This window comes from Ascaphus truei, chromosome 6 (genome assembly GCF_040206685.1).
Source record: "Ascaphus truei isolate aAscTru1 chromosome 6, aAscTru1.hap1, whole genome shotgun sequence".
Classification (NCBI taxonomy): Eukaryota; Metazoa; Chordata; class Amphibia; order Anura; family Ascaphidae; genus Ascaphus; species Ascaphus truei.
In genome coordinates, this window is record NC_134488.1 from 114,946,995 (window position 1) to 114,973,815 (window position 26,821).

The 26,821-nt window shown below is 45.2% G+C and overlaps 1 protein-coding gene across 2 annotated transcripts in view; it reads left to right on the plus strand.

Annotated features, from left to right (window-relative positions):
* Positions 1–26,610, plus strand: part of ECE1 (endothelin converting enzyme 1) — a 43,633-nt gene extending 17,023 nt beyond the window's left edge. For both annotated transcript variants that reach the window (XM_075605877.1, XM_075605876.1), the window contains 17 exons: positions 3,988–4,129; positions 4,541–4,750; positions 11,754–11,878; positions 12,693–12,839; positions 13,958–14,023; positions 14,221–14,409; positions 14,745–14,887; positions 14,980–15,094; positions 17,142–17,252; positions 17,490–17,588; positions 18,500–18,577; positions 20,026–20,129; positions 22,176–22,286; positions 22,731–22,798; positions 22,927–23,117; positions 24,088–24,183; positions 24,677–26,610. In XM_075605877.1, the coding sequence (XP_075461992.1) occupies positions 3,988–4,129; positions 4,541–4,750; positions 11,754–11,878; positions 12,693–12,839; positions 13,958–14,023; positions 14,221–14,409; positions 14,745–14,887; positions 14,980–15,094; positions 17,142–17,252; positions 17,490–17,588; positions 18,500–18,577; positions 20,026–20,129; positions 22,176–22,286; positions 22,731–22,798; positions 22,927–23,117; positions 24,088–24,183; positions 24,677–24,853 (2,172 nt within the window). In that variant the 3' untranslated portion in view covers positions 24,854–26,610. The remainder of the gene's footprint in view (positions 1–3,987; positions 4,130–4,540; positions 4,751–11,753; positions 11,879–12,692; positions 12,840–13,957; positions 14,024–14,220; positions 14,410–14,744; positions 14,888–14,979; positions 15,095–17,141; positions 17,253–17,489; positions 17,589–18,499; positions 18,578–20,025; positions 20,130–22,175; positions 22,287–22,730; positions 22,799–22,926; positions 23,118–24,087; positions 24,184–24,676) is intronic.
* Positions 26,611–26,821: the final 211 nt, after the last annotated feature.

The following is a 26,821-nucleotide window of genomic DNA, read 5'->3' on the forward strand; positions in this document are numbered from 1 at the left end:
AACCAAGATTTCAAGACAAGACTGTGTAGGCAAGGGTAGCAGTGAACACTTCGAAACAACAAAGGTTTATGCTCAGCCAATCTCAAAGGGCAGGCTGAGCATATATAGGGAGCAATGACCAATGAGAACTTCAGGCTGTGATAAGACACATCAGTAAGGCTGACTGTGGTAGGCTGTTCAGATGCAGGAGACACAGGTGTGGGAAGGATCCCTGATGACAGGTGGTGCGCTGACCCTGCACCGCGTGCTGCGTGCCGGTGACGTGGCTGCAACCTGGAGGCGGGACCAGAAGGCTCAGTATTTACCTCCCGCGTGCGCCCGTAGCACAGCGGCTGGTAGTGGCTGGCGCACATGACGTGGTGGAGGAAGCGGAGCACCCGGTTGGGGTAAGCAGGGAGGCCGGCGCGGTTCGCGGATCCTTACACTAGTGTCCTGGGGCTTTATATGGGAATCTGTGACCTTTCTGGGTAAATGATTCTAATTTTGTCAATGCAAAGTGATCTAGGTCAGATCTGCTCCTACTATCCTGAGGCTGTTAACGCTTTGCCAGCCCTGGAACTGGTTTTGTTTGCTGTCTTTACACTGTCATGAACTCCTATAACACTGGCATTAAAATAGATAAAAGGGAACTACTGAACCAATGTGTAACCAAGGCTGAGTATTTGTGTAGGGGTATTAACGAAGCAGACATTGTAACGGCGGTATTCCTGTTTGTTCGTGAGAGACTATTTCATTTTGAGATAAGAATGTGTGATTTTTAATGAGTGATACTTAATTCCAAAATGTGTCTTGGAGCAGTTTGTGTATTAATGTTTCCTTGTGCTTGGCTTCGACAAAATAAACTTCCTAGCTCTTGCAACTTATGCCTCTGTTTGACATCGCAGCTGCTACTGGTAGAAAACATCGGCAGATGTCCATAAAATCCTTCATCTGTTGCTTACTACAGAGGGCCCTGCAGTGGTTTGACTGTGAAGCAGGAGGCCTTGAACTGAAGGTATTCTAGGTATGAGGGATGCTGCGTAACATTTTCCCCCCTCTCCCAACTGCGGTGTCGGTACATTATGGAGAGTAGGGATGCTTGCTTCCCCGTTTTACGTTTCGTTCACTCCTGTGACCAATAAAAGGTTAATTGTGTAAAACAAATAAATTGTAGGTGTGCAGAGAAGCGGTATTGGCTGTTCTTTTCTGAATTCTTCACTTAAAGCATTCACCCCTGGCAAGTGGGTGGGGTGGATAAATAAGGAAGCGAACATACAGGCTGCATTTTAAGATGCATTCCCATGTTGGAACAACAGACCAGAGGGTTCTGATGGTTGAATAGGTTAAAACTCGGTAGGTGAGGAAAACTATCTCGGGCAGGTACAACCCCTTTTGAATGTGTACCATGGAAATGCCTGTAAACATTGTAACCAAGCTCAGGGTGATTATTTATTATTTTTAAATGCCCTGGTCTCATCCTTACTTGCCCGTAACCCCATTTCCCTGGTTCTCTGAAAGGAAATACATATATGCGATTGCCACTACGATCTTGTTTATCCCAAGCACTATGGGTTTGTGCTTTAAACTTATTGTAGTCCAACTACTGCTTTTATCGCCATGGGGCATTTCCACGTGCCCTGCAGTTTGACAGCTTTTGCCATCTTAAGTTATCATAGTGGTCATTGAAACAAGGTGTGGTTGTTTTGGTACCATGCAAGCATTGGTCTCCCTTCTCATCCTGTTTAGGCATGGGGTGATTTTAACTGTGCAGCAAGCTGCGGGTTTCCCTGACAGTCTTTTACATAGTGTTGTCAAAGCAGAAATGTGTTTCCCTTTGCTGTGACGATAAGAGCTAAAACCACAAGTGTCTGGTATCTGAGCATGTGAGGGCGGCAATATGCCTCGGGCTTTTGTGACATGCGCTCATTATAACTGATTGTAGACATGCCACATCTTCAGTCCCCCAAGACCATGTCAATTAATTGTGGTTCTTTTTAACCTGATTCTAGTACTGATGAGAAGCAACCAACCTTGTCTGAGAGCAAATCGTTGCATTTAAGGTATTAACAGTGCTACCAGTATGTGAATAGCATGCCATTAAGCTTACTTTTGGTAACTGAAGCACAAGGGGGTAAATGGAATTGCACAGTGCTGGAGCCTTCCCTGTTCTGGTGCCTTCTGGTTCAAAGATCATGTCTTCAAGCTGTTGGTGTAGATTACACGGCCATTGAAGAGCATTCTAGAAGCTGACTGGACCTTTAACAAGTCCCATACAAAATGGCATAACCTTGGTTAAATGTAATGCAGCATTTGATGATGTGGTGGTTGTTGGTGTTTTGGGGTACATGTTCTGTGGCGCAGTCTCCCAGTATGGAGGAAGTGAGTGTGGTGCTGGTCAGGTAATGTAAGTGCTTAGTTGTGAAGACAGAATACAGTCTTGCTAGGATGATACTAAAACAACCTTGAGATACCTGGTCCAACTTTACTTTCCTGTCTAGAATGACTAGAAAGATTTTGTTGGCGAGCCGTTGATTAATGTAGCTTGCTGGACCATCCTGTAGCATTATAACCAAATACTCTTCCGGGTCTTTGTAATGCATTCTTAAAATGGTTTATTTAAAACCTCCCCTGTCACTGCTCTCATTTATGATATTAATCCATTGGAGCCTTTCTTCTAATGGCTGCAGCTAAACCACGTGCATTGAAGTGGTTTGCAGCACACCGTACAGCTACCCGAATTCAGTAAATAAATCTATAACAGTTTCAGTGCCTTGGTACTTGGCGCTGTATAAACCTGTAAGCAGCAACTGGAGCCAGCAGGATTCCCAGACTTCGCTTGATACTCTGGCTGGCTCTTCTCCTTTCCTGTGCCTTTTATTGAAACGAGCCTCGAAGTAGATGTTGGCTGGCGCTCCTCCAATGTTCCTTAATCCTCCATCCAAACATCCATAAACAACTCCTCCATCTCGGCTTACACGTGTTGGCGAAACCCAAGCTGGTGAGGCCTCATGAAGAGCTAATGGCCAGTTGAAGGAGGGACAAATGGAAGATTTAATCATTGTAGGGAAGGCTAGTGCCAATAACTCTACAAAAAGAAAACTAGGGTTAGAATTTAGATGAAGCAGCAGACGGCCTATATGAAGGACCTATGCTGTTTCCTTGACCGTATAACTGATAGAAGCAAAGTCTGTGCCTCCATAAGAGTGCCGTGTATCTTTTGATACATTTGTCCCTCTTATACACATATCTCTGCCATGTTCACAGAACAATTTCCTTTCCTATTGTCTGATTTTGCTGCACTTATTGTATCATTTTAATTCCCTGTACTGTATTCTTTGTGAAGCGCTGAGTACACTTTTGGCGCTATATAAATAAAGACATACAATACAATTTACCTTTTGCAGAATTTCATGATCTCTCTCCTTAATATTTGGATTGTGCCACGGGGACAAATGTGAAGGGTTAAATTAATGTAAAACGTCATTCATTTGCCACCTACATGAGCAGCAGCAATGCAGAGATACCGAGCAAAGCCTCTGCACCGTGCTTTCATTTGAGAGGGGTAAGCTAAGTGCAGGAAACATGGATTCCCAATACTGTATGTTGGTTGAGCACTTCCTCCCTGCCATTACGTTAAATATTTTAGGAATGTGCATACTGATAGAGGAACAGGTGTTGACGTCCGAGACATTCTTCAGGTTTTTCCCCAGGTTATCTCTGGTTTCCTTCAATTGTGATTTATTTCCTGCAAATATACTGTGATGCTGGCATGTCTATGTAATGACCACTCTGGTGCAGCTTTTGATGCTTGGCAAAGAGTTCTGATTCCCCCCCCCCCCCAACCCCCTTTTCCCCTTCCCTGTTGTATTACGACAGCTAGAAACACACTGCCAGTGGTGTGACCGGACCACTTCTAACCTCATACACTGATCCGCTGCTTTATGAATGAAACACTTTAGTCTTGTTCCTGTTGCCTCATGTTAAAGCTTTAACAGTGACTGTTTCTAGGTAAACCTGCGTGGAGTTCGCCACAGGAGCAGCTGCTGGACAGAACGGACGCATGTAGAGAAACGCCTTATTTTCGTGGTTCTGATTCTGTCTGTTGGACTCTTGGCCTGCCTCATCTCCCTGGCACTGCAATACAGAAACAGTATGTTTTATATTTAAAAAAAACAAAAAAAAAAACAATTTCAATTGATATTTGTGTGTCGAGATGAATGACCTGCAGCTGGTTTCCCCAGTCTGCTTGGGCCACATTTTAGTAGGTGATGTGTTACATTATGCATACTAGTAATTTAGTCATCGTAAGTTAGGATAGCAGCAACCTGATGTATAATGAGCCTTCAGTGTATAACTCCAGGATCTGTAGTGAGCATCGGTGCCAGGTAGCTCTCCAGATGGCTGTAGGCTCTGCTGTTCTGGATTTAAGGGCAGTGACCTAACTGGACATGGTCTCTAGTAGAGCAGCTACTTATGGGACTGAAGCCTGCTCTATGGGTATGGTTGGTGACCGTGCCTGGGGCAGTGCAGAGGTTTCACATTTTACTTTGATCTGTTACAGAGCATCGCATCTGCCTGTCTGAATCCTGTATCTCCGTCACCAGCTCCATTCTGCAGTCATTGGACCGATCCGTGGATCCCTGCGAGGATTTCTTCAGCTATGCCTGTGGCGGGTGGATCAAAGCCAACCCTGTTCCTGATGGGCACTCCCGCTGGGGCACCTTCAACGATCTCTGGGAGCACAACCAAGCTATCATGAAACACTTACTGGGTGAGTGGCGGAGAAGGGGAGAGCTGATCCCTTTCTCATGCTTTGCTGCTCACAGCAATTTCTGCCATATTCATGCTTTGGTGCACTTTGAACAAACATTTGCTACAATAAATACAGTATTCATCGAGGTGCACCTTGGTATTGTGTTCCCTGTACTGTAGGTGGATTGTATATAGAGGCATACATTATGCCTAGTACACCAATTGCACATATTTTTATGCTCGTAAAGCAGCAATTTTCCCCCACTTTAAAAAAAATAAAATAAAAAGAGCTTACCTGAATCGGGGAGCTGATCAGTGAACCTTCATTGACTCCCCCCCATGGTTCCTGAGAGTTGTATTGATGCAAAACGAATCATACTGCAATTTTCTATTGACTGCCGGAGTGAGTCCTGACTTTGTGGCGGTTGTGTGTTGACTGGGCAAGTCTTCTTCTTTACCAGTGTACAAACTGATCGAGGAACCGACGGGGGGATGGGGGGGCATCTCTGGTTTCAGGGGACCACGGATCGGGTTCACTGTTCAGTTCTAAAAACAGATGGCAAGCAGCGTGGATGACGGCTCTTAACTGTTTGCAATGTGAAGCTGCAATAGGTTTGGAAACATAGCCAGTATAACCAGCCTTGCATTGAGACCCAAGGAAGCTGTCTCTGAGTACGGTTACTGGCTATGCACTTTTATAAAGGCTGTGTACTACAGCCGGCATAAGATTACAGGGGTCCATGTTAAAATGGATGAGAAGCAAAAATGGCACTGCTCATTAGCATGTCATTACCCAGAATCCCTTGCAGTGTATGCTAAGAGATCATGGGGAAAGACAGGGTTGCAAACCTGTCTGAGACATGTGAATGTGCTCCCATTTGATATTTTTATTTGCTTTATAAATCCTGAATTTGTAATAGAAACCATTCCAGATTCTCTAGCTGACTTCCTGTGACGTGTTGGGCACATTGGTTAGTCACTCTACTGCTGCCCTTCAGGAAACCTATACCAAGGCATTTAAACCACACTGGTAATGTAGAAGCCTAAGTGAAAGGCTGGCTTTGGCTAGGGTTGTGGCGTTCTGCGACTCTGCGTTATGAGGCTGCGATGTTGCTGGGTTTGCTGCCCGGACAATCTGCCTGCAGCTGTTGCAAAATCAGAACAAAGGCGCGCGCATCCTCCCTCCCCTCCGTGCCCTTCTCAGGCAGGGACAGGAAACTCAGTCCAGCTGTCTGCGCACACGTGCAAGGCCTGTGTTTGCCTCTCTGAGAACTGGGACGCAGAGCTAGTGGGCCGTGATCACCCATTTCTAATTGGTTTGGCTGCCTGATTGTCGCAGCGTTTTCTTTTATGCTATGAACACACTGCCTGGCCAGCCTTTGTGTCATCTTGCGTATGTTCTGTGCACGAGCAGGGAGTCCTGGCAGTCACGGGAGCAGAGGACGCTCTGATTTTGCTGGCTTATTGTATTATTATAATTCCCGTACAGTATTCTCTGAAGCGCCGAGTACACTTTTGGAGCTATGTAAATAGACATACAGTACAATACAAGTGTGTTTTCAGAGAACCCTAGATCTGTTTATCACTTGTCCATGGCAGGGGATGTGAAATCTTGGGTGTTCTGAACGTGCAATTCAGCTGGTCTGACTTCGGAGGCCAGAGAGGTGTGGGTTGGTGGCCTTGTGCTGGAATGTCCTTTTTTGGGAGGCATCGCCTTCAAGGTGCAATCCTACATAGCCGGAAGTAAGAAAAATAACCTTTTTGTGAACAAATGTAGCAATCTCTAAATGGCTTACTGTTGAAGTTTTTGTAAAAGCTAATCTAATCATCCTAAAAGCATTGTTTTTTTGACTTCTTTAGTTTCTGGAAACGAATGACACATGGCAAGTACAAAAGGGAGCTGTCTGTGAGCAGGGTTACTGGCTCTGCACTTAAACTCAGGCTGTGCTGAAAAGCTGTGTAATGTGGCAGGCATAAGCTCATAGGGGTCCATGTTCAAATGGATAAGAATCCCTGGCTGCACTGGAAGCACTGTATGCTAAGAGATAATGGGGAGGCGCCGGGTTGCAGACCGGTCAGGCATGAATGTGTGGGGGGGGGGGTTTTCTCTCAATTAATTGCAAATTGCATTTATTAGGGGCCGCTTAATGGAGAAAAAGTTGTCAGGTCAAATGTTTTCTTTACCCTTCACCCGCACTCTCCTTATTGGTAGATAAAGGCTGAGAGGGGGAGAAGTAGGGAGAGTATGTTTTGCAAACTCTTGTTGAACACATGGATGCATGGACTAATGGGAGCAGCCAGAGGAACCCACATCCCTCCCGCTTCTCTGCTCGCTGGGTTTACAAACCAACTTTTAAAGCTGCCCTTTAAAAAAAAAAAAAAAAAAAAAAAAATGATTATTATTATCCCCATTCAATCTGTGCATCAATACAATCTGCACACCGACAAGCGATTAGCTAAGTTGCCGATCGATCCGTTCTCCTGTAATAGATCGCTGAAGATGCGGCGTGGGGTTCTTTAGATGCGGTGCGCAAACTGGGCTGTCTGCGGGGGGCGCAGGGTTTACAGAGGGCCCGCGCACTTCCCAAAGTCACTTTAAATTAAGTGCCGGGGAAGCAGCGAAGGCCTCTGCAAACCTCACTTATCTTGGCTCCGGCAGCTTCTTAGAAGCGTCGCCATGGCAACGCCGCGAGGTCACGTTGCCATGGCGATGTGCCGGAGCCAAGGGGGGAGGGACGCGGAGAGAAAGGAACTGCCGGCAGGGGGTCGCAGGGAAAAAAGTTTGCGCTCCCCTGCTTTAGATCACTGTTAGGGCTGCAGAAGATTAACCAAGATGCAAAGTTCTGCGGGGAAGATCATGTGACCAGGCAGTTACTAGATACAATTGGTGCACTGCTAGAGAGAGGGCAGGGCGCCAGAGCCTGTCTCAGAAGAGGAAGGGGATGTGACTTTGTAAATAGTTGCTATAGAAACTAAAATGCTTGTTATATTGGAATACTTTTTTTTATTTTTTATTTTTTTTTTAGCTGCTACAAGTATTTTCTCATAGTACAGAACTGATTTATTTAAAAAAATAAATAAAATAAACACGTAGGATATTGCTTGAACTGCTGCTTTAAATATTTTTATATTCTTATAGGCTTCTGATTTTGGTAAAAATGGCATCCGTCAACCAGATCCAGCCACTTAAATAGGTCACTGCCATCACTACACATTGCTTCTAGCAGGGGGTGGCCCTTTTATCGTGTGGTTGCCGTAGGAGGTTTGCCTCCCCCCCTCCCCCCCCTAGCAAATTTGATCACACCACCACTCGGTGATCACGCCATCCATGTCCCCTAGAATACGAGCCCTCAAAGGGCAAGATGCAGCCACTATACCTGGAGTGCCTGACCCCATGAAGTACCGGCTACGTCTTGTGAAACCCAAAGGTTTAAGTCCGTGCTGATTGCTATGACTTTTTCGAGTGTCTCCAGCGTTTCTTCCACAATATGCGTGTCCTGCTGCCTTGTGTTGGCTTTCAAAGCATAAATCTGAAGATTATATTTCTGGCAGTGAAGACGATGGATGGATGGATGTATACATGAAGCAGAAGAGGTAGTGCACTGGGCCTCGACTCAGATGTTTGTCCTTGGAAGTGCACTTGCTAATCTGCACATCTACAGTGTTTTTGTTTAATACTGTGGTAATATGAGGTGCTACTCCCCTGTTCGATCCAGCTTTTCTGCCTCTTGAATGCATAGATTTTTGCTTGCATTTGTTACGACCTTCATAGCGCCTAGGCCTGGCTCTTCTCTGTCTGTAACCTCTGGGTGAGAAGGGAACAGCATAGCAGCTGCAGCTCTCCCAGTGCTTGTTTGGACAGCCCTCCCTGTGTCAACACTGCTGATAAGAGGCAGTTTTGTTTGCCTAAAATTCTGTGTTGCCAAGTTGGTCTGTTTCAAGGGAAGGACCTGAAGCTCTGCACTTTTCTGTAAAGTTGCCCAAACTGATCAGTTTTTGTATCCTTGCACTCGTACCATTTTTTTATTTATTTTATTTTTTTAAACATCAATACAAGGTTGCAGGTTCTGTATCCATGCACCCATCTCTTGAGCTGTTTAACCTAAAGCCTTCAGACCTTTTTTTGCTTGCATCCATTAGCTTGGTAGATTAGGTATGTATCCCAAAAACTATACCATGCACGGTCCTCCACTACAGCTGTCGGGCTCTGTGTCCCAGCACAATGAAAGTCTAGAATAGATGCTCGCCATACTCCTAAGGGAATACCATGCCTCTTGAGAGGTGGGATATAGAAACAGGCACTGGACCTGATTTTCTTTGCCACCATCTTTTTTTACTTTAAAAGGCATAATTAATGGTTGTCCCAATGCCTTATTTCATAAGTTGGATGTTTCTCTTTTTCTTTGGGTGTCGAGTTCTCCTTTTCTGCTCTATGCTCCGGTTTAAAGCCCCAGCACCCATTCTATGAATACATTGCACATAAGTATAATGCGTGGTGCTAAGAACTGTATACAGCTATAATGATAATGTTATGAAGATAATGAATCCTATATGAGGTCTGGGATATATTCTTGATTGTAGGGGGGTACTGGGTGTGGTATCCTAGTTGGTAAACCACCATGGATGGCACTCAAATTGTCCAGGAACCCAAAGGCTAATGATCACCCCAATGAATAGTACCCCAATCCTTTTGTGGAATAATGATATGACCATGTAGCAAGCAAGAAAACTCGCGCGTCTGCTGCAGCGTCCACGTTGATCCCACCAGACCTCTGGGTGCGCCTCCGTCCTTGGAGATGGATGCAGATAAGAGAGAGAAATGGCGGAGCACAACCGGAATCATCCGAACAAGAAATTAGGAGGAAAGTGCGTTATCCATAAAAAAATGTAATAGTCATGGAAGGAAAAAGGGCAATGCATTACCCTACCAACATGTTCCGTGCTACACAGAGCACTTTATCAAGGCAATTGATAATGCCTTGATAAAGTGCTCTGTGTAGCACGAAACATGTTGGTAGGGTAATGCCTTGCCCTTTTTCCTTCCATGACTATTACATTTTTTTATGGATAACGCACTTTCCTCCTAATTTCTTGTTGGGATGATTCCGGTTGTGCTCTGCCATTTCTCTCTCTTATATGAATACATTGCACCTGGAGGTGACATGCTCTGTATGTCCTATCCCCTGCACCATTAGTAGGAACAGGAGAATCCTTTTTTTTTTACAGGGGTGCATTTCCATGTTGGTGTTTGGTATAAATGGGGTACAGGCCGTGTACACAGGGAGCTGGCAATAGAAACAGATTTTCTAATCCTGCATCTTCCTCATGTAATATAAATTAATGGACACTATAGGCGCTCTAATCATGCAGTTGTCCCATTAGACATCTAGTTCTACAGGTGACGATCCTCTGTCCTTGTACGTGTGAGCTCTGTCAATGAGGCAACACTGCACACATTCCAAAAACAAGCACTCGAGGCGCCATGTGCCCCGATTCCCTCTATCCATTCCCTTAGAGATATGGGGCATATTTAATCAATGGTTCTTTGCCATGAGACACCTTCCGGACCAATAATTTGCACCAGAAGGTGCCGCATGGTAGATATGCCCTAGAGATGTCAGGCTGCATATTGTTATGGTTATGGGGCCCTGTGCGCTTCCTACATTTCCCACAGCCAGGCAACGTAAGAATCTAGGAGAATGGGGGGAAGGGGGCTGTATAGGACCAAAGCTTGGGTGTATTGATGTTGGGGGTAGGCTGCCCTCACGTGCAACTCTAGGAGCCAGTAATGCCTGGGATGAGGCCCCAGTTTTGTCCGGACACTGCTGCTTCCCACATAGTCTGCACAGGATTTGCCCTAGTAGGCACTTCCAGCAGTTACTCTTCTGCAGAGTGTTAATAACATTAAAGAACGGCTAGGTCGGACTTGGGAACAAACACTATGCTATATATTCCGGCTCTCTGGGGCAGTGTCCTGGGTGAACCCATTCACAGATGGTTTTTAGTTTGTGTATTTCTTTTACCAGTTCTGTTCTGTGCCCGCTGAATTCAGAACCAGCAACTGTTCATTTGCCACAGGGTGTACTGGTTCTGTATGTGTGAATCCATCTCCTCCACAGGCTCCTTTTTTGTAAACTGTGAATCCGTTACCGGCGTGGCAAACTCCAGTCCTCAAGGGCCACAAACAGGCCAGCTTTTAGGGATATCCCTGCTTCAGCACAGGTGGCTCGGTTAACGACTGAGCTACTGCAAGAAACACATGTAACACCGTGGGAAAATGGATGTCTTCAAGCGTGTGGATCGATGGCTATATTTATTTTATTTCTAAAATGCTTTACCAGGAAGTAATACATTGAGTTACCTCTCGTTTTCAAGTAATGTCCTGGGCACAGTTATAATGACAAATACATGGTTACAAATACATAGTTACAATGAGTGAAAAGGGTTATACTGTACATTATATACATCCAAAGTTAAAGATAATATATATTATAGGCGTATATAACAGTTACTGCCTAGATTAAATTAGTGCTTTAGTTTTGAAAGAACTTAGACTGGTGGTGGATGTGAGAGTCTCCGGTAGATTGTTCCAGTTTTGGGGTGCACGGTAAGAGGAGGAGGAGCAGCCGGATACTTTGCTGAACCTTGGGACCATGAACAGTCTTCTGGAGTCAGCTCTCAGATAAGTGCTGCATGTGGTAGGGGTGAGGAGCTTGTTCAGATAGGTGGGTAGCTTGCCCAGAAAGTATTTGAAGGCAAGACAGGAAAGGTGAACTTTGCGCCTAGACTCTAGTGATGACCAATCTAGTTCTGTTACATGTAAATTACACAAATTATTAAATGTTGGTCCTGTATTTTGCCACCAATGGGGTTTTTATCAACGTGCCAAATGTTTAGTATTTTTGTCCAGTATGTTGGTGGTCTTTATAGCATTGCATACTCCAGATTCAATTCTCTGGAATTTGCACAAGAATAATTCAGAGGAGTGGTTCAAATTAATTTTCCTTTTCCTCCTGTTGTAGAAAATGCCACTATGAACATCAGCAGTACAGCAGAGTACAAATCACAGAGGTACTTCCAGGCATGCATGAACGAGACCAAAATTGAAGAGCTGGGTTCCAAACCATTGCAAAACTTGATTGAACAGGTGAGCGTAGTCATGTGTATAAGCCCCAATGCTTCTGTCTCCAGCCTGTGAATGTGATAACGCGGAATAATTTTATTTGTTTTGTTTTCTGTCCAAGTTTAAAAAGTAATCATAAATTGGGCAATCCGTGCTACATTTGAGTCAGTTGAGGTGACTTAAATACATTTAGGCCATTGGGATGTACATATTGTGTGGTGGGAAGGCAAGCAATCGAATAGCAGGAAAGGGACAGCTGCAGGTTTGCAGTGCAGTGGTAGAGCCATGTGTAGGGTGGGTGTAGTCGTTGCGTTGCAGAAATTACCTTAGAATGGACTTCCTACCAGTGAATGCCTCCGTGCATAGAAGTGCCCACTTGAAGTAGTGTGCAGATTCCTGCCCTCGGACACAATGCGTCTTTAGGTCTTGTCGAACAATTACTGCTGGGAACATCCACCATTCCAATGTCTGACCATTACAGACCCGTCTAGTTGGAGAGGATTGTCCTGTTATTACCGGCTATTACAGTATTGGTCTTCTGCATTGTGGTGCTGGATTTAGGTGCTCGGCAGAGCTCGGTGGGTTGGCCAATACAGATATTGGGAGAAGTGTTTGTGCTCTTTCTGGACCTCTCTTGAGCCGCGGGCTCCAAACGGCAACCACATGTACTGCAAAATTTACAGGTTCTCCAAATAAAATTATAACTTGTAATGTTGTCAACATTGTTGTGCCCAGGACATGCATGAAAACGAGAGGTAATTCTCAAAGTATTTCATGGTTAAAATATTTTACCAAAAAAAAATTCCTGCCTTCCAAACACCTTCCATCTATTATACAGATCGGCGGCTGGAATATTACCGGCCCATGGGATAAGGATAATTTCCAGGAGACTCTGCAGCTGGTTACAGCTCATTATCGAACCTCTCCCTTCTTCTCTGTCTACGTTAGCGCTGACTCCAAAAACTCCAGCAGCAATGTTATCCAGGTAAATATTGTATGGTAGGAAGCACCTAATGACTAGGACCACAGGGTATGAAACCTGTCCAAGCCTTCCCTGCTTCTCATTTGTGCTAAACACTCTTTTATAGTGTTTATATAGTAGGGGGTACTGGTGTCCCTATTAACTGTGGCCAGAGGCAGGGTAATGCCATTCTGTCTTCTCCTTAAGATTAAAACACAGAGAATCCCTGCGCTTCTCCCTTTGGGATAGCAATCAATGGGGAATGTGTGTATATGTGTGGTGTAAATACCTATAAGAAAAAAGGAGACTTTTGGTATACATCCTTTGATCAAATAATGCCAAGCCTGCTAACCACGTCAAGGTAAGTCTCAATAGCAGGTCCCTACGCTAAATGCATACTAGTGTTATGTGAAATAAGCCCAGAAGGGGTTAAAATATCAAAGCACATGCTTATATAACCTAGTGCCGTTAAAAACTGGTATATACCAGTAGAGATACTCACATGTCTGCAAGTGAAGTGAAATAATGGGACCTTGCTTTGGGATTATATACCTAGAAAGAGGAGGGGCTGGCCTGCCACAAACTGCTCAATAAGCAGTTGCAGGTGATTGGCTAAATATATTAAATTACACCATAGTAGTGTTGCAGACATGTGAGTATCTCTACTGGTATATACCAGTTTTTAACTGCACTAGGTTATATAAGCATGTGCTTTGATATTTTAACCCCTTCTGGGCTTATTTCACATAACACTAGTATGTATTTAGCGTAGGGACCTGCTAAAGAGACTTACCTTGACGTGGTTAGCAGGCTTGGCATTATTTGATCAAAGGATTAAACCAAAAGTCTCCTTTTTTCTTTATAGATATATAATATGTATACATACCCCATTGATTGCTATCCCAAAGGGAGAAGCGCAGGGATTCTCTTTCTGTTTTGCACATTTGTATGGCCAATTCCTTCCCTAGCTGCATGCTCCTTATACGGAGAAGCGCTGTGTTTATATTTGTTTTCTCCTTAAGATTAAACCGGAAAAAAAACAAAATCGGAAATATGTAATTGCAGGTTCTGGTTCTTAAGGGTAGGTGTTCTACAATGTGTACCGATGTGTGTTGAGAGAGAGCTTTATTCTTGTGATACAGATAGACCAGTCCGGATTGGGGTTACCATCACGAGACTATTATCTGAATAAAACGGAGAACGAGAAGGTGCGTATGGTAAACGTGTTTACATGGTGTCTGCCCATTTTTCTTGTCATCCCCTCTCCGTCCAACCCCACCAGTTACTCCTTCATCTAATGTCTCGTCTCTTGCTGCCTTGTTCCCTGCCTTAAGCTGGGTGCCGCTCTCTGTCTGCTTATCTGTCATTTGCTGTTTCTCTGCTCAACCCGGTTGTTCTCTCTCAGGTGCTTACAGGTTACCTGAACTTCATGGTCCAGCTGGGAGTATTGCTGGGGGGAGAGGAAAACACCACGCGCCAGCAGATGCAGGAGATTCTGGACTTTGAAACGGCTCTAGCCAATATCACCATCCCTCAGGACAAACGCAGAGACGAGGAGCTTATCTACCACAAGATTACTGCTGCGGAACTAAAGGTACTGGTCATTTTCTGATTTTCACCTGGTGTTTGGAACGGCATCTCTGGCAATCCGAGCTGTCACACATCCTCGGAAACCTGTTCCCAATAGTTCAAGCCCTAATGTGTTTACATGGGAGAAGGACCAGTCTTGTGATCACCTCTTACAATTAGCTTGTGGAATCCATTTGTTGTGCGTCCTCTGATGCCGTAGGTATGGCCTCAAAAGAGGGAGGCACTTGTGAGGGCCTTAAACATCAATGAAAATACCTTCACCTCCTGTAATAATGTTGGGGTTATGGTATTGCTGAATCTTAAGGTCTTTCAAAGTCCTCTCTATCGGTTTCCCTGCAGGGCCTGGTGCCTGTAGTTGACTGGATACCTTTCCTTCGGACAGTCTTCTACCCAGTGGAGATCAATGAGTCTGAGCATGTGGTGGTGTATGCCCAAGAGTATCTTGTGCAAGTGTCCAATCTCATCAATTCAACGGACAAGAGGTGCGAAAAGGAAGACCTGTTTGGGGTTAGTGGGTTACCAGTGGCTGTTTGAGAGCCTGTTCAACCTCAACTTGTTTTCTCTTTCCTCCTAGGCTCCTTAATAACTACATCATATGGAACCTGGTGAGGAAGGCAGGCTCGTTCTTGGACCAGAGGTTCCAGGATGCAGAGGAGAAGTTCATGGAAGTCATGTATGGCACCAAGAAGGTGAGGATTACACTGATCCTTGAAACTTCCAGCGATCAACCTCTAGGTCTCTCGGCCTAAAATACAGTAGGGGCAAGTTGGTTTTTGGCAGGAATAAACCAGCTGATCTATCATAATGGAGTGTGTTAGGTTGCATCTCACTTAGGAAATCATTCAATCTTCTTATTCTACCCTGACCTGTGTGCAGTAGGCATGGGAAGTAGAAAGCTCATGTTGGAGAGGCTTGAGAGTGGGTGGCAGGGCCGCCAAGAGTTGTGTGCCTGCAGCGGAAGCGGTTGCTTTTAACACGCGCAGGAAATGGTTTTGTAGACCTGGGCATTGTGACTTTACTCCAGGCTTCCAGCCCCCCATCCCCCCCCACCGCTTCAGTCCTGCCTGTCTCCCTCCCCCAGAATGCCAGAAAGAAATGGCCCTTATCTGCCCTGATACTGTGGCAGACATTGAATTACAGGAAACCAAGCTGATGTCTCAATTAGAGGAGCTTTGTGTTCAGACTGTTTTTCTTTCCTTTAAAATGCACATTTTTTCCTTGCTGCGATGCAATATGCGTGAGATTCTAATCCTCCTCTGATGTTGTTTTTTTGGGGGGGTTTTTTAAGCCCACTTCTCATAAATGTACCGCTTTCCGTTTCTAAAGATTGCCCCTAGACTAACTGTACAAACAGTTTATTGTGAAAGCAGCAAATGCAAAGGGCTATCGCTCACCCATACATCACCCTCTCCTACTGTTCATTTCATGAGTACTCAAAAAAGCCACTCTCAATGTCCCATTGGCAAACTCTGCTGGATAATGTGGGGGTGAACTACATATAGAGGTGCTGCACTGCGGAGTATGACTTTTTTTTGGCATAAACCTCTTAACACTGAAGATTAGTGTTGCTGGTTTTGCTCATTACATTGGGAAACAGATTGATGCTTTGTAGGTCAACCTAGAAGGGTATGCCAACCTTTTCTTAAAGGAGCACAGTTTTTTTTTAACACCCCATTTCCTGTTTACACGGTGTGAACCAGATGTCTGCCTGAGCCAAATGCCACTACCTTCAGCTCTGGGGACCCCCTCTGGTTCCCGACATAATTACTGGTGAAGTTATAGGTTTAAAATGTGTGGGGAAACAAAATGGCTGCCAAAACTCTGGCCAATAGGAAGCTGGAACATCAGTTGTTGCTTCCTATAGGATGATGGCCCTTTTTTAAATCCCCTTTAGAAATTAGGAAGTAAAACAGGTAACTTAACCAGTAAGTATTTTGGGAACAAGGTGGTCCCAGGAGCTGAAGATAGTGCGGTTGAGCTCTCTAGGGTAGCGGTGCGCAAACTGGGGGGCGCGAGATGTTTCTTGGGAGGACCGCCCGCGCTCTCTCTCCTCCCCAATCCCCACCCCTCCGAGGGCCGGGGGACCACACAAGGTCTCTGCAACCTGTCAGCCAGCTTCTGGTCACGTCGCCACGACAGCGCGTGGTCATGGAAACGCGCGTCAAATGATGCTGTGGGGTCATGTGACCCTCGGCGTAATTTGACAGGTTACTGGGGGGGGGGGGCGGCGGGCGCGTGCTCTGGAGCCGGCACACGGGGCGGGCGCAACAAAAAAAAAAGGGTAGTTGGAGTGGATTGCTCCTTGACATGACGTGCAATGGTTTTATGGAAAGTATCTAGCCTGCCCTTCTAGAGCACGGGTGGCCAACTCCAGTCCTCAAGGGCCACGTCGGGTTTTAAGGATATCCCTGCTTCAACACAGGTGGCTCAATCATTCTGACTGGGCCCCTGATTGAACCACCTGTGCTGAAGCAGGGATATCCTTAACCTGACCTGTAGGTGGCCCTTGAGGATTGGATTTGGCCACCCGTGCTCTAGTGGTTAAAGTTACCGGTGTCTCTCTCTCTCATGGAGATTAATTGGGGCATTGGCTTGTTGAGAGTTGACGAAGGAAGTAGGCCAGCGCCCCTGCACTGTGGGGGTTAAGGGAGAGTAGAGTACCGCCAGTGGGGATTGTTAAAGCCTTTTCTGCAGAGCTGGCGTCTCTGTTACATCGCTCTCTCTCTCACCCCTCAGACCTGTCTCCCACGCTGGAAGTTCTGCATCACTGACACAGATAATAACCTCGGCTTTGCACTGGGGGCCATGTTTGTGAAGGCAACTTTTGCTGAGGACAGTAAGACGAGGGTAAGTGAGGTTCTTCCTCGGTCCTTTGGGAAGTCTGCATGGCCACCCTTCCAATCAAATTATTGTATTTAGTATAGTGTTTCTTTTATAGGATTTGGATTGTAAAAATATTTGAAAGGGGTTTTTTTTTGAGTTGTTGGTATTTACACACCCTATAATCTGCCCCCCCCCCCTTTTTTTTTTTATACTTTTGGGTGTCACGGTAACTACTCCTCTTCCCATTTTCTGTTTTCCCAGGCATTGCAAATGATCCGGGAGATAAAGACTGCCTTTGAGGAGAGCCTGACCAGCCTGCACTGGATGGATGAGGACACACGAAAGGCAGCCAGAGAGAAGGTGAGCCTCTCCACTTACCACCCAACCGAGATCATGGCATGTGAACACATCCCTCTGCTGTGGTGACTCCTGAGATAACGGAGGAATCTTGCAAGGGACAGTGCAAACTTACTTGGTCTCAGGTGGAGACCGAAAGACCCCAAACTCTCTTGGAAATGTTTGGGTGTCTTAATCACTGTTGGGGTCTAAAAAGATGGAGAGGGTTGGGTGTTTCAGCAGGGGGGGACACTGGGTTGGGTTGCCACCAGAGCAATTTCCTTTAGCAATATCTGAGGGCCACACAACTCCTGCATACAGTGCCCACTTATCCTCTTTGTTGTGAGATTGTTTGACAGAAAGCCTTAGTTGCTGACCATAAAGGAGACTTGTCAGAACTTTGTAGTGGAAACAATGTAAAGTTTAGCTTGATTATAGTACATCGATGTTCCAAAATGAGTATAGCTGTGCATGACCGCCATACATGCCGTCATCTCTGAGGTGAAATCCTAGCAGCACTTTATTTCTTTGGGACCACGTAGAAATGTCACATTCACCTGCTTTAAATGCATTCTCTTTAACTATTGTCAGTCTTGGCTAACCCTGAAGCATTTGCTTCTGTGGCCAGGTTGGGGAGCGTCTGCGTTCGCGTCGCTTTCCACGTTGGCGGCTCATGGTTTGAGGATGACCGGTGCACACTCCGTGCATGTGACATCTGTCTGAAGTAGTAATGGTCTCCGCTCGGAGTGTTCTGTGTACGAGGCGGCATGAATCTCCCAGCGTTGAAGACGTCTGCTTCCTCACTTGTTACATTAACTGCTCCTGTAGAATACCATGTACAGCGCCCCACATAAGGGCAGCGCTTCGTATTGCAAATGAGCAGTGGGTGAGGCAGCGGCCATGTTAATCGTGTTTACTTCATATCTCTGCTCCAGGCCGAAGCAATTTACGATATGATCGGGTACCCCAACTTCATCATGGACCCAAAGGAGCTGGACAAAGTGTTCAGTGATGTAAGTCTGGGGAGTAATGCTTATGGGGGTTTAATTCAAAATGGCTGCCCTCAAACCATCTAGTGCTGTATATAATCGGCGTGTAAGGTTGGGGGAGGGGGTGTAACAGTAACCAGGCATGAGGGATGCAGAGGACAGACACATAGTATATGGGGTCTCTTGGATGTGCAGGCAGTTGTTACTTTGTCTGATGATCTTACCTAGAGCAGGGGGTTCTCAACTCCAGTCCTCAAGCCCCTTCCAACAGGTCAGGTTTTCAAGATATCCCAGCTTCAGCACAGGTGGCTCGGTCTAAGACTGAGCCTCCGAGCCACCTGTGCTGAAGCTGGGATATCCTGAGAACCTGACCTGTATAGTGGGCTTGAGGACTGGAGTTAAGCTCCCCTGACCTAGAGCATGAGATTTGTGAATGGGGGTGGGGGGGGTACTGGGTCATTCTTTATTTAACAAGACGGAGGCCTGTGTTGTTGAGCAGGGTCTATAGTAAAGTGCGCGTGTGTGTGTCAGAATAGATCATTGTTAATGACAAAACCAGGGTCCTTGTAAGACCCCCACACTTCCCTTTATGGTTCCTTCTTACATAAATCAAAAGGGTTTTTTGCTCATGAGATTCCCGGGAGTGTTAAAAATTAGGCCATAAAAGACCAGGGGCGGCCAACTCCCAAACCTCAAGGGCCACCAACAGGTGGCTGTTTTTAGGATATCCCTGCTTCAGTCCCTGATTCAGCAAAGGTGACTGAGCCTCTGATAGCCATCTGTGCTTAAGCACGGATATCTTGACAACCTGCCATGCTGGTGGCCCTTGAGCACTGGAGTTGGCCACATCTGGCATAGAGTTTGACAAATGAAATAAAGGCATTTGACTCATCTATCTGTATTCAGCTACATGGTAGCAACTGCTAAAGAGAGTATAGCGGATGCATGGAACAAAGAACAATTCAAACTTCCTTGGCTTGTGAAAGCGTGTTCATGCCTGAAAATTCACTGCTTGGGGCAATGGGAATCGTGGCTTCAAGCTTTTTGCAGAAAGGAGCTTTCATCTTTGTTGCTTCTACAACTCCCGACACGTGGTGGTTCTGAGAATGTTCTCTCTGCCCTCATGCTGGGGCTGCCGGCATGGCTCTTGTTTATGCATGTAGCCGTTCTGCAAGGGCGCCTTCTCTGATAAGATGACCTTGTTGTCTTGCGGAATATTGTGGAATCGGCAGAACCTTTTCACAGCTGTGTGTGTGTGTGTGTGTGTGTGTGTGTGTGTGTGTGTGTGTGTGTGTGTGTGTGTGTGTGTGTGTGTGTGTGTGTGTGTGTGTGTGTGTGTGTGTGTGTGTGTGTGTGTGTGTGTGTGTGTGTGTGTGTGTGTGTGTGTGTGTGTGTGTGTGTGTGTGTGTGTGTACACCTTCTCACTGTTGATCCGAGTGGCTGACGCTGCCTGTATTATTATTTTTTCCCAGTACGAAGTGACATCTGATCTCTACTTCAAGAACGTCATGATGTTTTACAACTTCTCCGCCAGAGTGACGGCCGACCAGCTGCGCAAGGCCCCCAACAAAGACCAGTAGGGCCACAAGACTTTTTTTTTGTTTTTTGCCTTATTTCTAAAATAGGGCAACACGTATGCACCACAGTTCTGATATACAGAAAAACAATGGGCGTGATTAATCATTGTCTTGAACAAGACATTTGCATACAGACCAAAATACAAAACCGCTGGATCTAACAAGTAAACTGCAGAGATCCCTGACCCCAACAACTTGTAATCTACACACTGATTTGGTTTACGGGTTTTTGCACAAGGAGATTAGTTGCCACCAAAAGTGACCTGGTACTTGCAGTACTGTGTGTTTTTAGACCTAACTACACTTTTACATGGTATGTGCTGCAAAGTATCCCTTCCCTGGCCTGCCTGCCGTAAGGAGGAGTAGGGAGGTATCTTCCTTTAACACAATTTTTTTTTTATCATTTTCTTTGTGTCAGACATGCATGTAAATAATGCCACACTGCACGTTGCAGGCAGTCAGGCCTGACAGTAAAGGATAATATATTTAGGTTGTTTTTGCAAGCTGTTGAGAATCCCAGATACCTGTAAAAACACACACTGCATGCTTGTTTATGTTCTCTTAAGAAACCATTCACAGGTTTGTGCATGTTTGCAAGCGGTGTTGCTCTGACGCCCCTCTGTGGAGGATGACTGCATTACTCGTACTTTGGCATTTAAGTTCAGGTTTTTTTTTGTAAGGCGGAAATACAGGACAGTATTTGACTGCCCCGTTTCAACCTCTTTATTGAAAAAGACAACAACATATTGCAGAGTGCAAATCCAGACGTTGTGCGTGCTTCTGATCTGACTTGTCACATAGCAGTAAAGCACTTTACATAGCAGTAAAGCACTTTACAAGTGTGCGGGCGGGTACCTGGCATAATCACACCTGAAGAATTTTTAAAGCAGCTGCCTTGGAATGGTGCCTTGGAATGAACTGCACAGTTCCTTATAGAACACACTGTTCTTTTAGGTATTGTTTGGTTAGGATGGGAAGGTTTGCGGGATCGAAATCCGAGCATCGCAAATAACGACATTTCGTTAAGGTGTCAGTCCGACTCTTGAACGAGGTTTTAGAATCTGAGCAAAATACCAGCACCCTCCCAAGTAAACGGGGAACTCGCAAACGTATACACCAACTTTTGATGTCACAATGTTTACAAAATATATATTTTCCTGCTTCGACTTTAGCCCCATATCTTTCCAAGGCCAGTTTCGAAAGTTATTTGTTATAGAAACATTTATGACGCCAATTCTAAACTCAATTACAATTGTAGAATGTAGGGGTGATTTGGTATTTAGGTTTATTCTCTCAATTATTACATGAATCTTAATGCAAATTGCTTGGTAAGATGAGGGGTGTCGGCAAAAGGATAATTTTTAATTGCGGAACTTTTTTGCCTGTAGTTCAGCAATACCACAGACATATGATGCTTTAAAAGTGCGATTTCCATGACCCCATTGTTAGAGCCCTAATGGCACAGCTGCTACGTTGGGCGCTCGCGCTTCTTATTGTAGGGTGTGATCAGGCCAGCCTGATGGAAATGGAAGTAGATCTCCCGCCAACAGGCCTGGTTGTGTCATGTGATTTCTGCAGGAGAGATCACATGGCCCAAAGGTACTTTGGCACCCTGGAACTGCTGAATCCGGGCACTATAAAGGTTATAGTTTATTTTAATTTTTTTAAACTGTTTTTGGTTTATTTTTATACTGCAGCAATTCACAATGTTAGTTTGTATCTTGTGGGCTTTTATTTGAAGAAATTTATAGAACATAAGTGGCTAACACAAGCCTCAAGGACCACCAAGAAGTCCAGTTTTAAAGCCATCACTGCTTCAGCACAGATGGCTCAATCCTTATTGAGCCACCTGTGCTGAAGCAGGGATAACCTGAAAACGTGACCTGTTGAGGACTGGATATGGCCACCCCTGGTATAGAATGTTAAAACCAGCAGCCGGACTTGAGACATTTGAAACCATGCGAGTGTAAAGGTAACGGGGGGCACTTACTTTTACATGCTCTGTGCTACAGTTCTATCTATTTTTATTTCACTTGCCCATTCAGGTGGAGTATGACGCCTCCAACAGTGAATGCTTATTATTCTCCCACCAAGAATGAGATTGTGTTCCCTGCAGGCATCCTGCAGGCTCCATTCTACACCAGCACCTTCCCCACGTAAGATCCTCGCTCTATATTTTTGACGACACATACGCACGTAAACCTGTAACAAACTTTTCAATGTCATTTGATGCTTTGAGCAAACAAAACCATAAATTAAGACTGTTCACATTAATTTGCACACACAGGCAATATTCCAATATTCTGTGACTCATGGCGAAGCAGTTAGGGGGCAAAATGTTTTCACACCAATATTTCTAGCAAAAACATTTTTTCCGATGCAGTATGTGATGAGGATGAATGAGGGTCATTTCATACACACTACTTTTTTTTTCTTTTAGGGGTATTTTGCAGGGAGTGGATTTGTATCGTTATTTGCTTGTACTGTGATACTTTCTAGCATGGGAAGATGCTATGCAATGGCCTTGAATACAATCACTTAAGACTGTAGTTGAGTGCTTATTACTTTTTAGTTACTGAGCAAACCACTGTCTACATCAGGTCATTGAATTTCGGTGGGATTGGTGTTGTGATGGGGCATGAATTGACCCACGCCTTTGATGATCAAGGTATGTTCCTTAGAAGTGGAAACCTTCTCATTTTGGGTTTCTTTTCACTTTTATGCTGCTCTTCTCCTTTTGGTGGGGGGTGGTTGTTGTTTTGATGTTTTTGCTTCTTTGCCTCCTTTCCTCTGCAGGTCGGGAGTACGACAAAGATGGGAACCTACGCCCCTGGTGGAACAACTCCTCAGTGGAGGCCTTCAAGAAGCAGACGGAATGCATGATGGAGCAATATGAGAACTACACTGTGAATGGCGAGTCGGTGAATGGCAAGCACACCCTGGGAGAGAACATTGCCGACAATGGAGGATTAAAGGCTGCGTATCGGGTAAGTCTCCAGTTGCGTCCACATGGGACTCCATCCACATTTGATATAATCCCCGCAACTGTCTCAAAATCTCATAATATCATACGAGCTTTAAATGGCAAAAATTAGGATTCTGGGGGTGGATGTGCAAATGAGCAGTCCCTTTTGATCTCCCTTTTTGGGGGGATTTCCCTAAAGCTCTAGACTAGGGAGTTTTCTTCCACTTGACCTGGTAACTTCAGCTAGACCAGGTTTTTTTTTTTTACAAATGATCAAGGACTTGACCAATCTGAAAAGACACACCGATTACTTTTTTGTTTTTTTTGGTATAAAGTGGATAGCCTCAAAGAGTGGCTTCGTTGTGGTTCCCCTGAAAAGGGGGCGGGGGGCGCTGAGAACCTGGCTTTGTTAAATATTGGGAGCATCTGAATATAGACATTTTTTGTATTAAAATTATGAAGTAATTTTCTTTCTCTTCTTCTTTTTTTTTTTTAAAATCTGCATCTCTTGGCATGAAAATGCCTGGTACATGCAATGATCATATTGGCGTTTTGATGAAGCTTGTTGCTAAACATCTTTCCAGGTTGGATTTTCACGTGTAATAGAATAGTGGGGTTTTTTTTTCCAGCCCATAATAGTCCATCAAAAATAACTGAAGTCGGCAATGCGGATTTCATTTATTTAGGGTACATATTTAAATAACGTTTTTCCAAAGCAATCTGCTAGATGTCCCCAAAGTGACTCCTACCACAAGTGGTTTTGCTTGATGACTGTAGATGGTGTATCCAGGAGTGGCCAACTCCAGTTTTCAAGGGCCACCAACAGGTCAGGTTTTCAGGAAATCCCTGCTTCAGCACAGGTGGCTCATCTATGTTGAAGCAGGGATATGCTGAAAACCTGACTTTTTGGTGGCCCTTGAGGACTGGAGTTGGCCACCCCTGGTGTAAAGGAAGCCAAAGCCTCACCCTCTGTTCTTCCCCTCCTCCCACAGGCGTACCAGAACTGGGTGAAGAGCAACGGCGAGGAGCAGATTCTGCCGACACTCGGACTTTCCAACAACCAGCTTTTCTTTGTGGGCTTTGCACAGGTACATAAAGGAAAAGCGCCTTATTTACCCTATTGTGTTTTTATTTTGTTTATTTTTGTCTACCTTTTTTTTTTCTTTTCCGCTTTTAATGGCAAAAAAATAAAAAAAATTTGGTGAGTGGGGATATAACCACGAAACTCAAAGATATGAATATAACAATACCGCAGACGGCACGTCAGAATACAATCAACGTGACTGTATACAGCAAAGTAGCTGTGTAGTTCTTCAAACTAATAGACTTCTTGCTTTTGGTTCTCACATCGTGCGAACTTTATTTTTTAATGATCGTAAAGCTCACGACACTTATTTGTGCCCTAAGAATGTGACGGGAGGGAGATAAGCCTGTTCTGGTGGAAGGACTAAGACTAATCTCTCTCCCTCTTCCCTGCAAGATGCTCAGCACTTCATGTTTTCGTTGCCTCGGCTTAATGCAGAGCTACATTACATTACCACTGAGCTTTTCCTCTCCTCCTCCCCCTTTTTTTTTTTGCAGGTGTGGTGCTCGGCCCGCACCGCGGAGAGCTCGCACGAAGGTCTCATCACCGACCCGCACAGCCCGTCCCGCTTCCGCGTCATCGGCTCCGTCTCCAACTCTAAAGACTTCTCCCGGCACTTCCAGTGTCCCCTGGGCTCACCCATGAACCCGCAGCGCAAGTGTGAAGTCTGGTGAAACCCCCCCATCTGCAGCCATCGGGACGGGGTCGGAGGAGCAGAAGGGGGGGTGTGCATAGGTGTAACCACTGAGAGTAGCAGGGTGGGACAAGGCAGCATGCCAACACCCCTCCAAATACAGACAATTGTGGGGGGGGGGTGTAAAAGATGACTGCAGTGATGATCTCTGCTACAGGATAGCTGCAGTAACTTTTTTAGCCTTTTTTTTTGTAAGTGAAAAGCAACTTGGTGCACTAGTCTTTAGACAATCCTCTTTGTACACAGTTTCAATGCTTAATTTCTTTGTGAGTCCTGTTTACTTGCAGAATAACGGCGGTAAGACACCTTCCACTGCGGGAACACGCCTTGCAGGACTTTCTCTTGTATGTGCTGTGAGGGGTCTTCTGGCCATAGGGTGTGTTTTTTAGAATAGTACTGCTTGGTAAATATGGGTCTGTGTTTGTACCGGTGTATTCACATGTGTACATATTGAAGGGATAGGCCAGTGTAAGTAGTAGTGGATTTCCCATTGGGCCTAGGGCGGCGAAATTTTGTGCATTTGCCGCACGCTCGGGACTATCGGACCTAATGGGAAGGCCCTTACATGGGGTAAAGCTGCAGCGCTCCCATCTCCTTTGGAACCGCAGCGTCAAATGAAACCGCGGACGTCCCAACATGACATCATGCGGCGTCTTGTCGCCATGGTAACATGGTGGCATGACGTCACATTACCATGGCAACGCGACACCATGCGCCATCCCGTTGACGTCCGCAGCACTGTTTGGCGCTGGGATTCTAAAGGAGCAGTAGGGCGGCAACAAGAAGGCGGCCGACACATGTAAGCGCCCAGGGGCGGCCGATTTTTAAATCCACCGCTGAGAGTAAGGCACTCGACTTCAATATTTCTACAGTTTCTGTATTCTGGTCTTTCCTCACAGAGGGGACAGAGAGGGAACTCGCCTTTTTTCCCAAAACTCTCTGCTAACATGGCGCTGGCCCTCGCGTTTTTCTTCGGCTGTTCTTGCAGCTCTGGGCATCTCCCGAGAAAGAGACCCTGTGAAATATACTCCTCACTTGTGCCCAAACCGAGTTCTCTCTCCTGCTGTGGTTTGTATTAATGTATATATTCTATACATGTGTATATAAATGTGTGCGATATTTTTAATTTTTTTTGTAAATATTTATACCACGTCTGGATGTCTCAGATTTGGAATGGGATTTTTTTTTTTATATATATATGTCTGACCGCTGTAAAGGGAGAAAGGATGAAGGGAAAATATCAAGTTGACCCTTTTGCTACTAGGTAGGCCTCCAAAACCATGCATTGAAGGCTTTTCTGGTAACTAACTAAAGGGTAAAAATGTGCCGAATAAGTCTGACACCATTTCCACGTATTTAAAAATGCAAAAAAAATTACAAAAAAATCAATGTAGATCACAGCTCCACTTTTTTATGTATCCAGGACAAAAAAAAACTACAGTACATCACTTTCATTAAATAAAAGGGCTCTAATTTGTTATGGCTGTCATAGTGGAACCAGTGTGTATTGCCAATAGTTTGTTTTTGTATTAAAACTCTGTCTGGACTTTGCAGGGAAAATGATGGGCACAAATGATTACATCAATAAAGCCATTACTTGTGCATTGCATTCTACACATCTATTTCTCATTTCTGCATGTGACGCCCTGAGGAAAGATCGATGGGAATGAGACATGTTGGCCACGCTATCTTGTATTCAGAGTGTGATGCCCAATAAATTGCAAGCCCTTCACTGTGTACATGGTGTCCCTAATTTATCGTGCATCCGCTCCGTGAACCAGCCTGCTCCGCCGGTGATAACACCCCAACACACTCGCTGCTGACAATACCTTGGACATGCTGCCATTGATTCTCATTTCATTGGGACTGGTTGAGCTAGTCTTCTTTCTTTGGTATGTTGCCTCCTTTTGGTTTGTAGGGTTCAGCATCTGACCGCACTTGTGGTGGA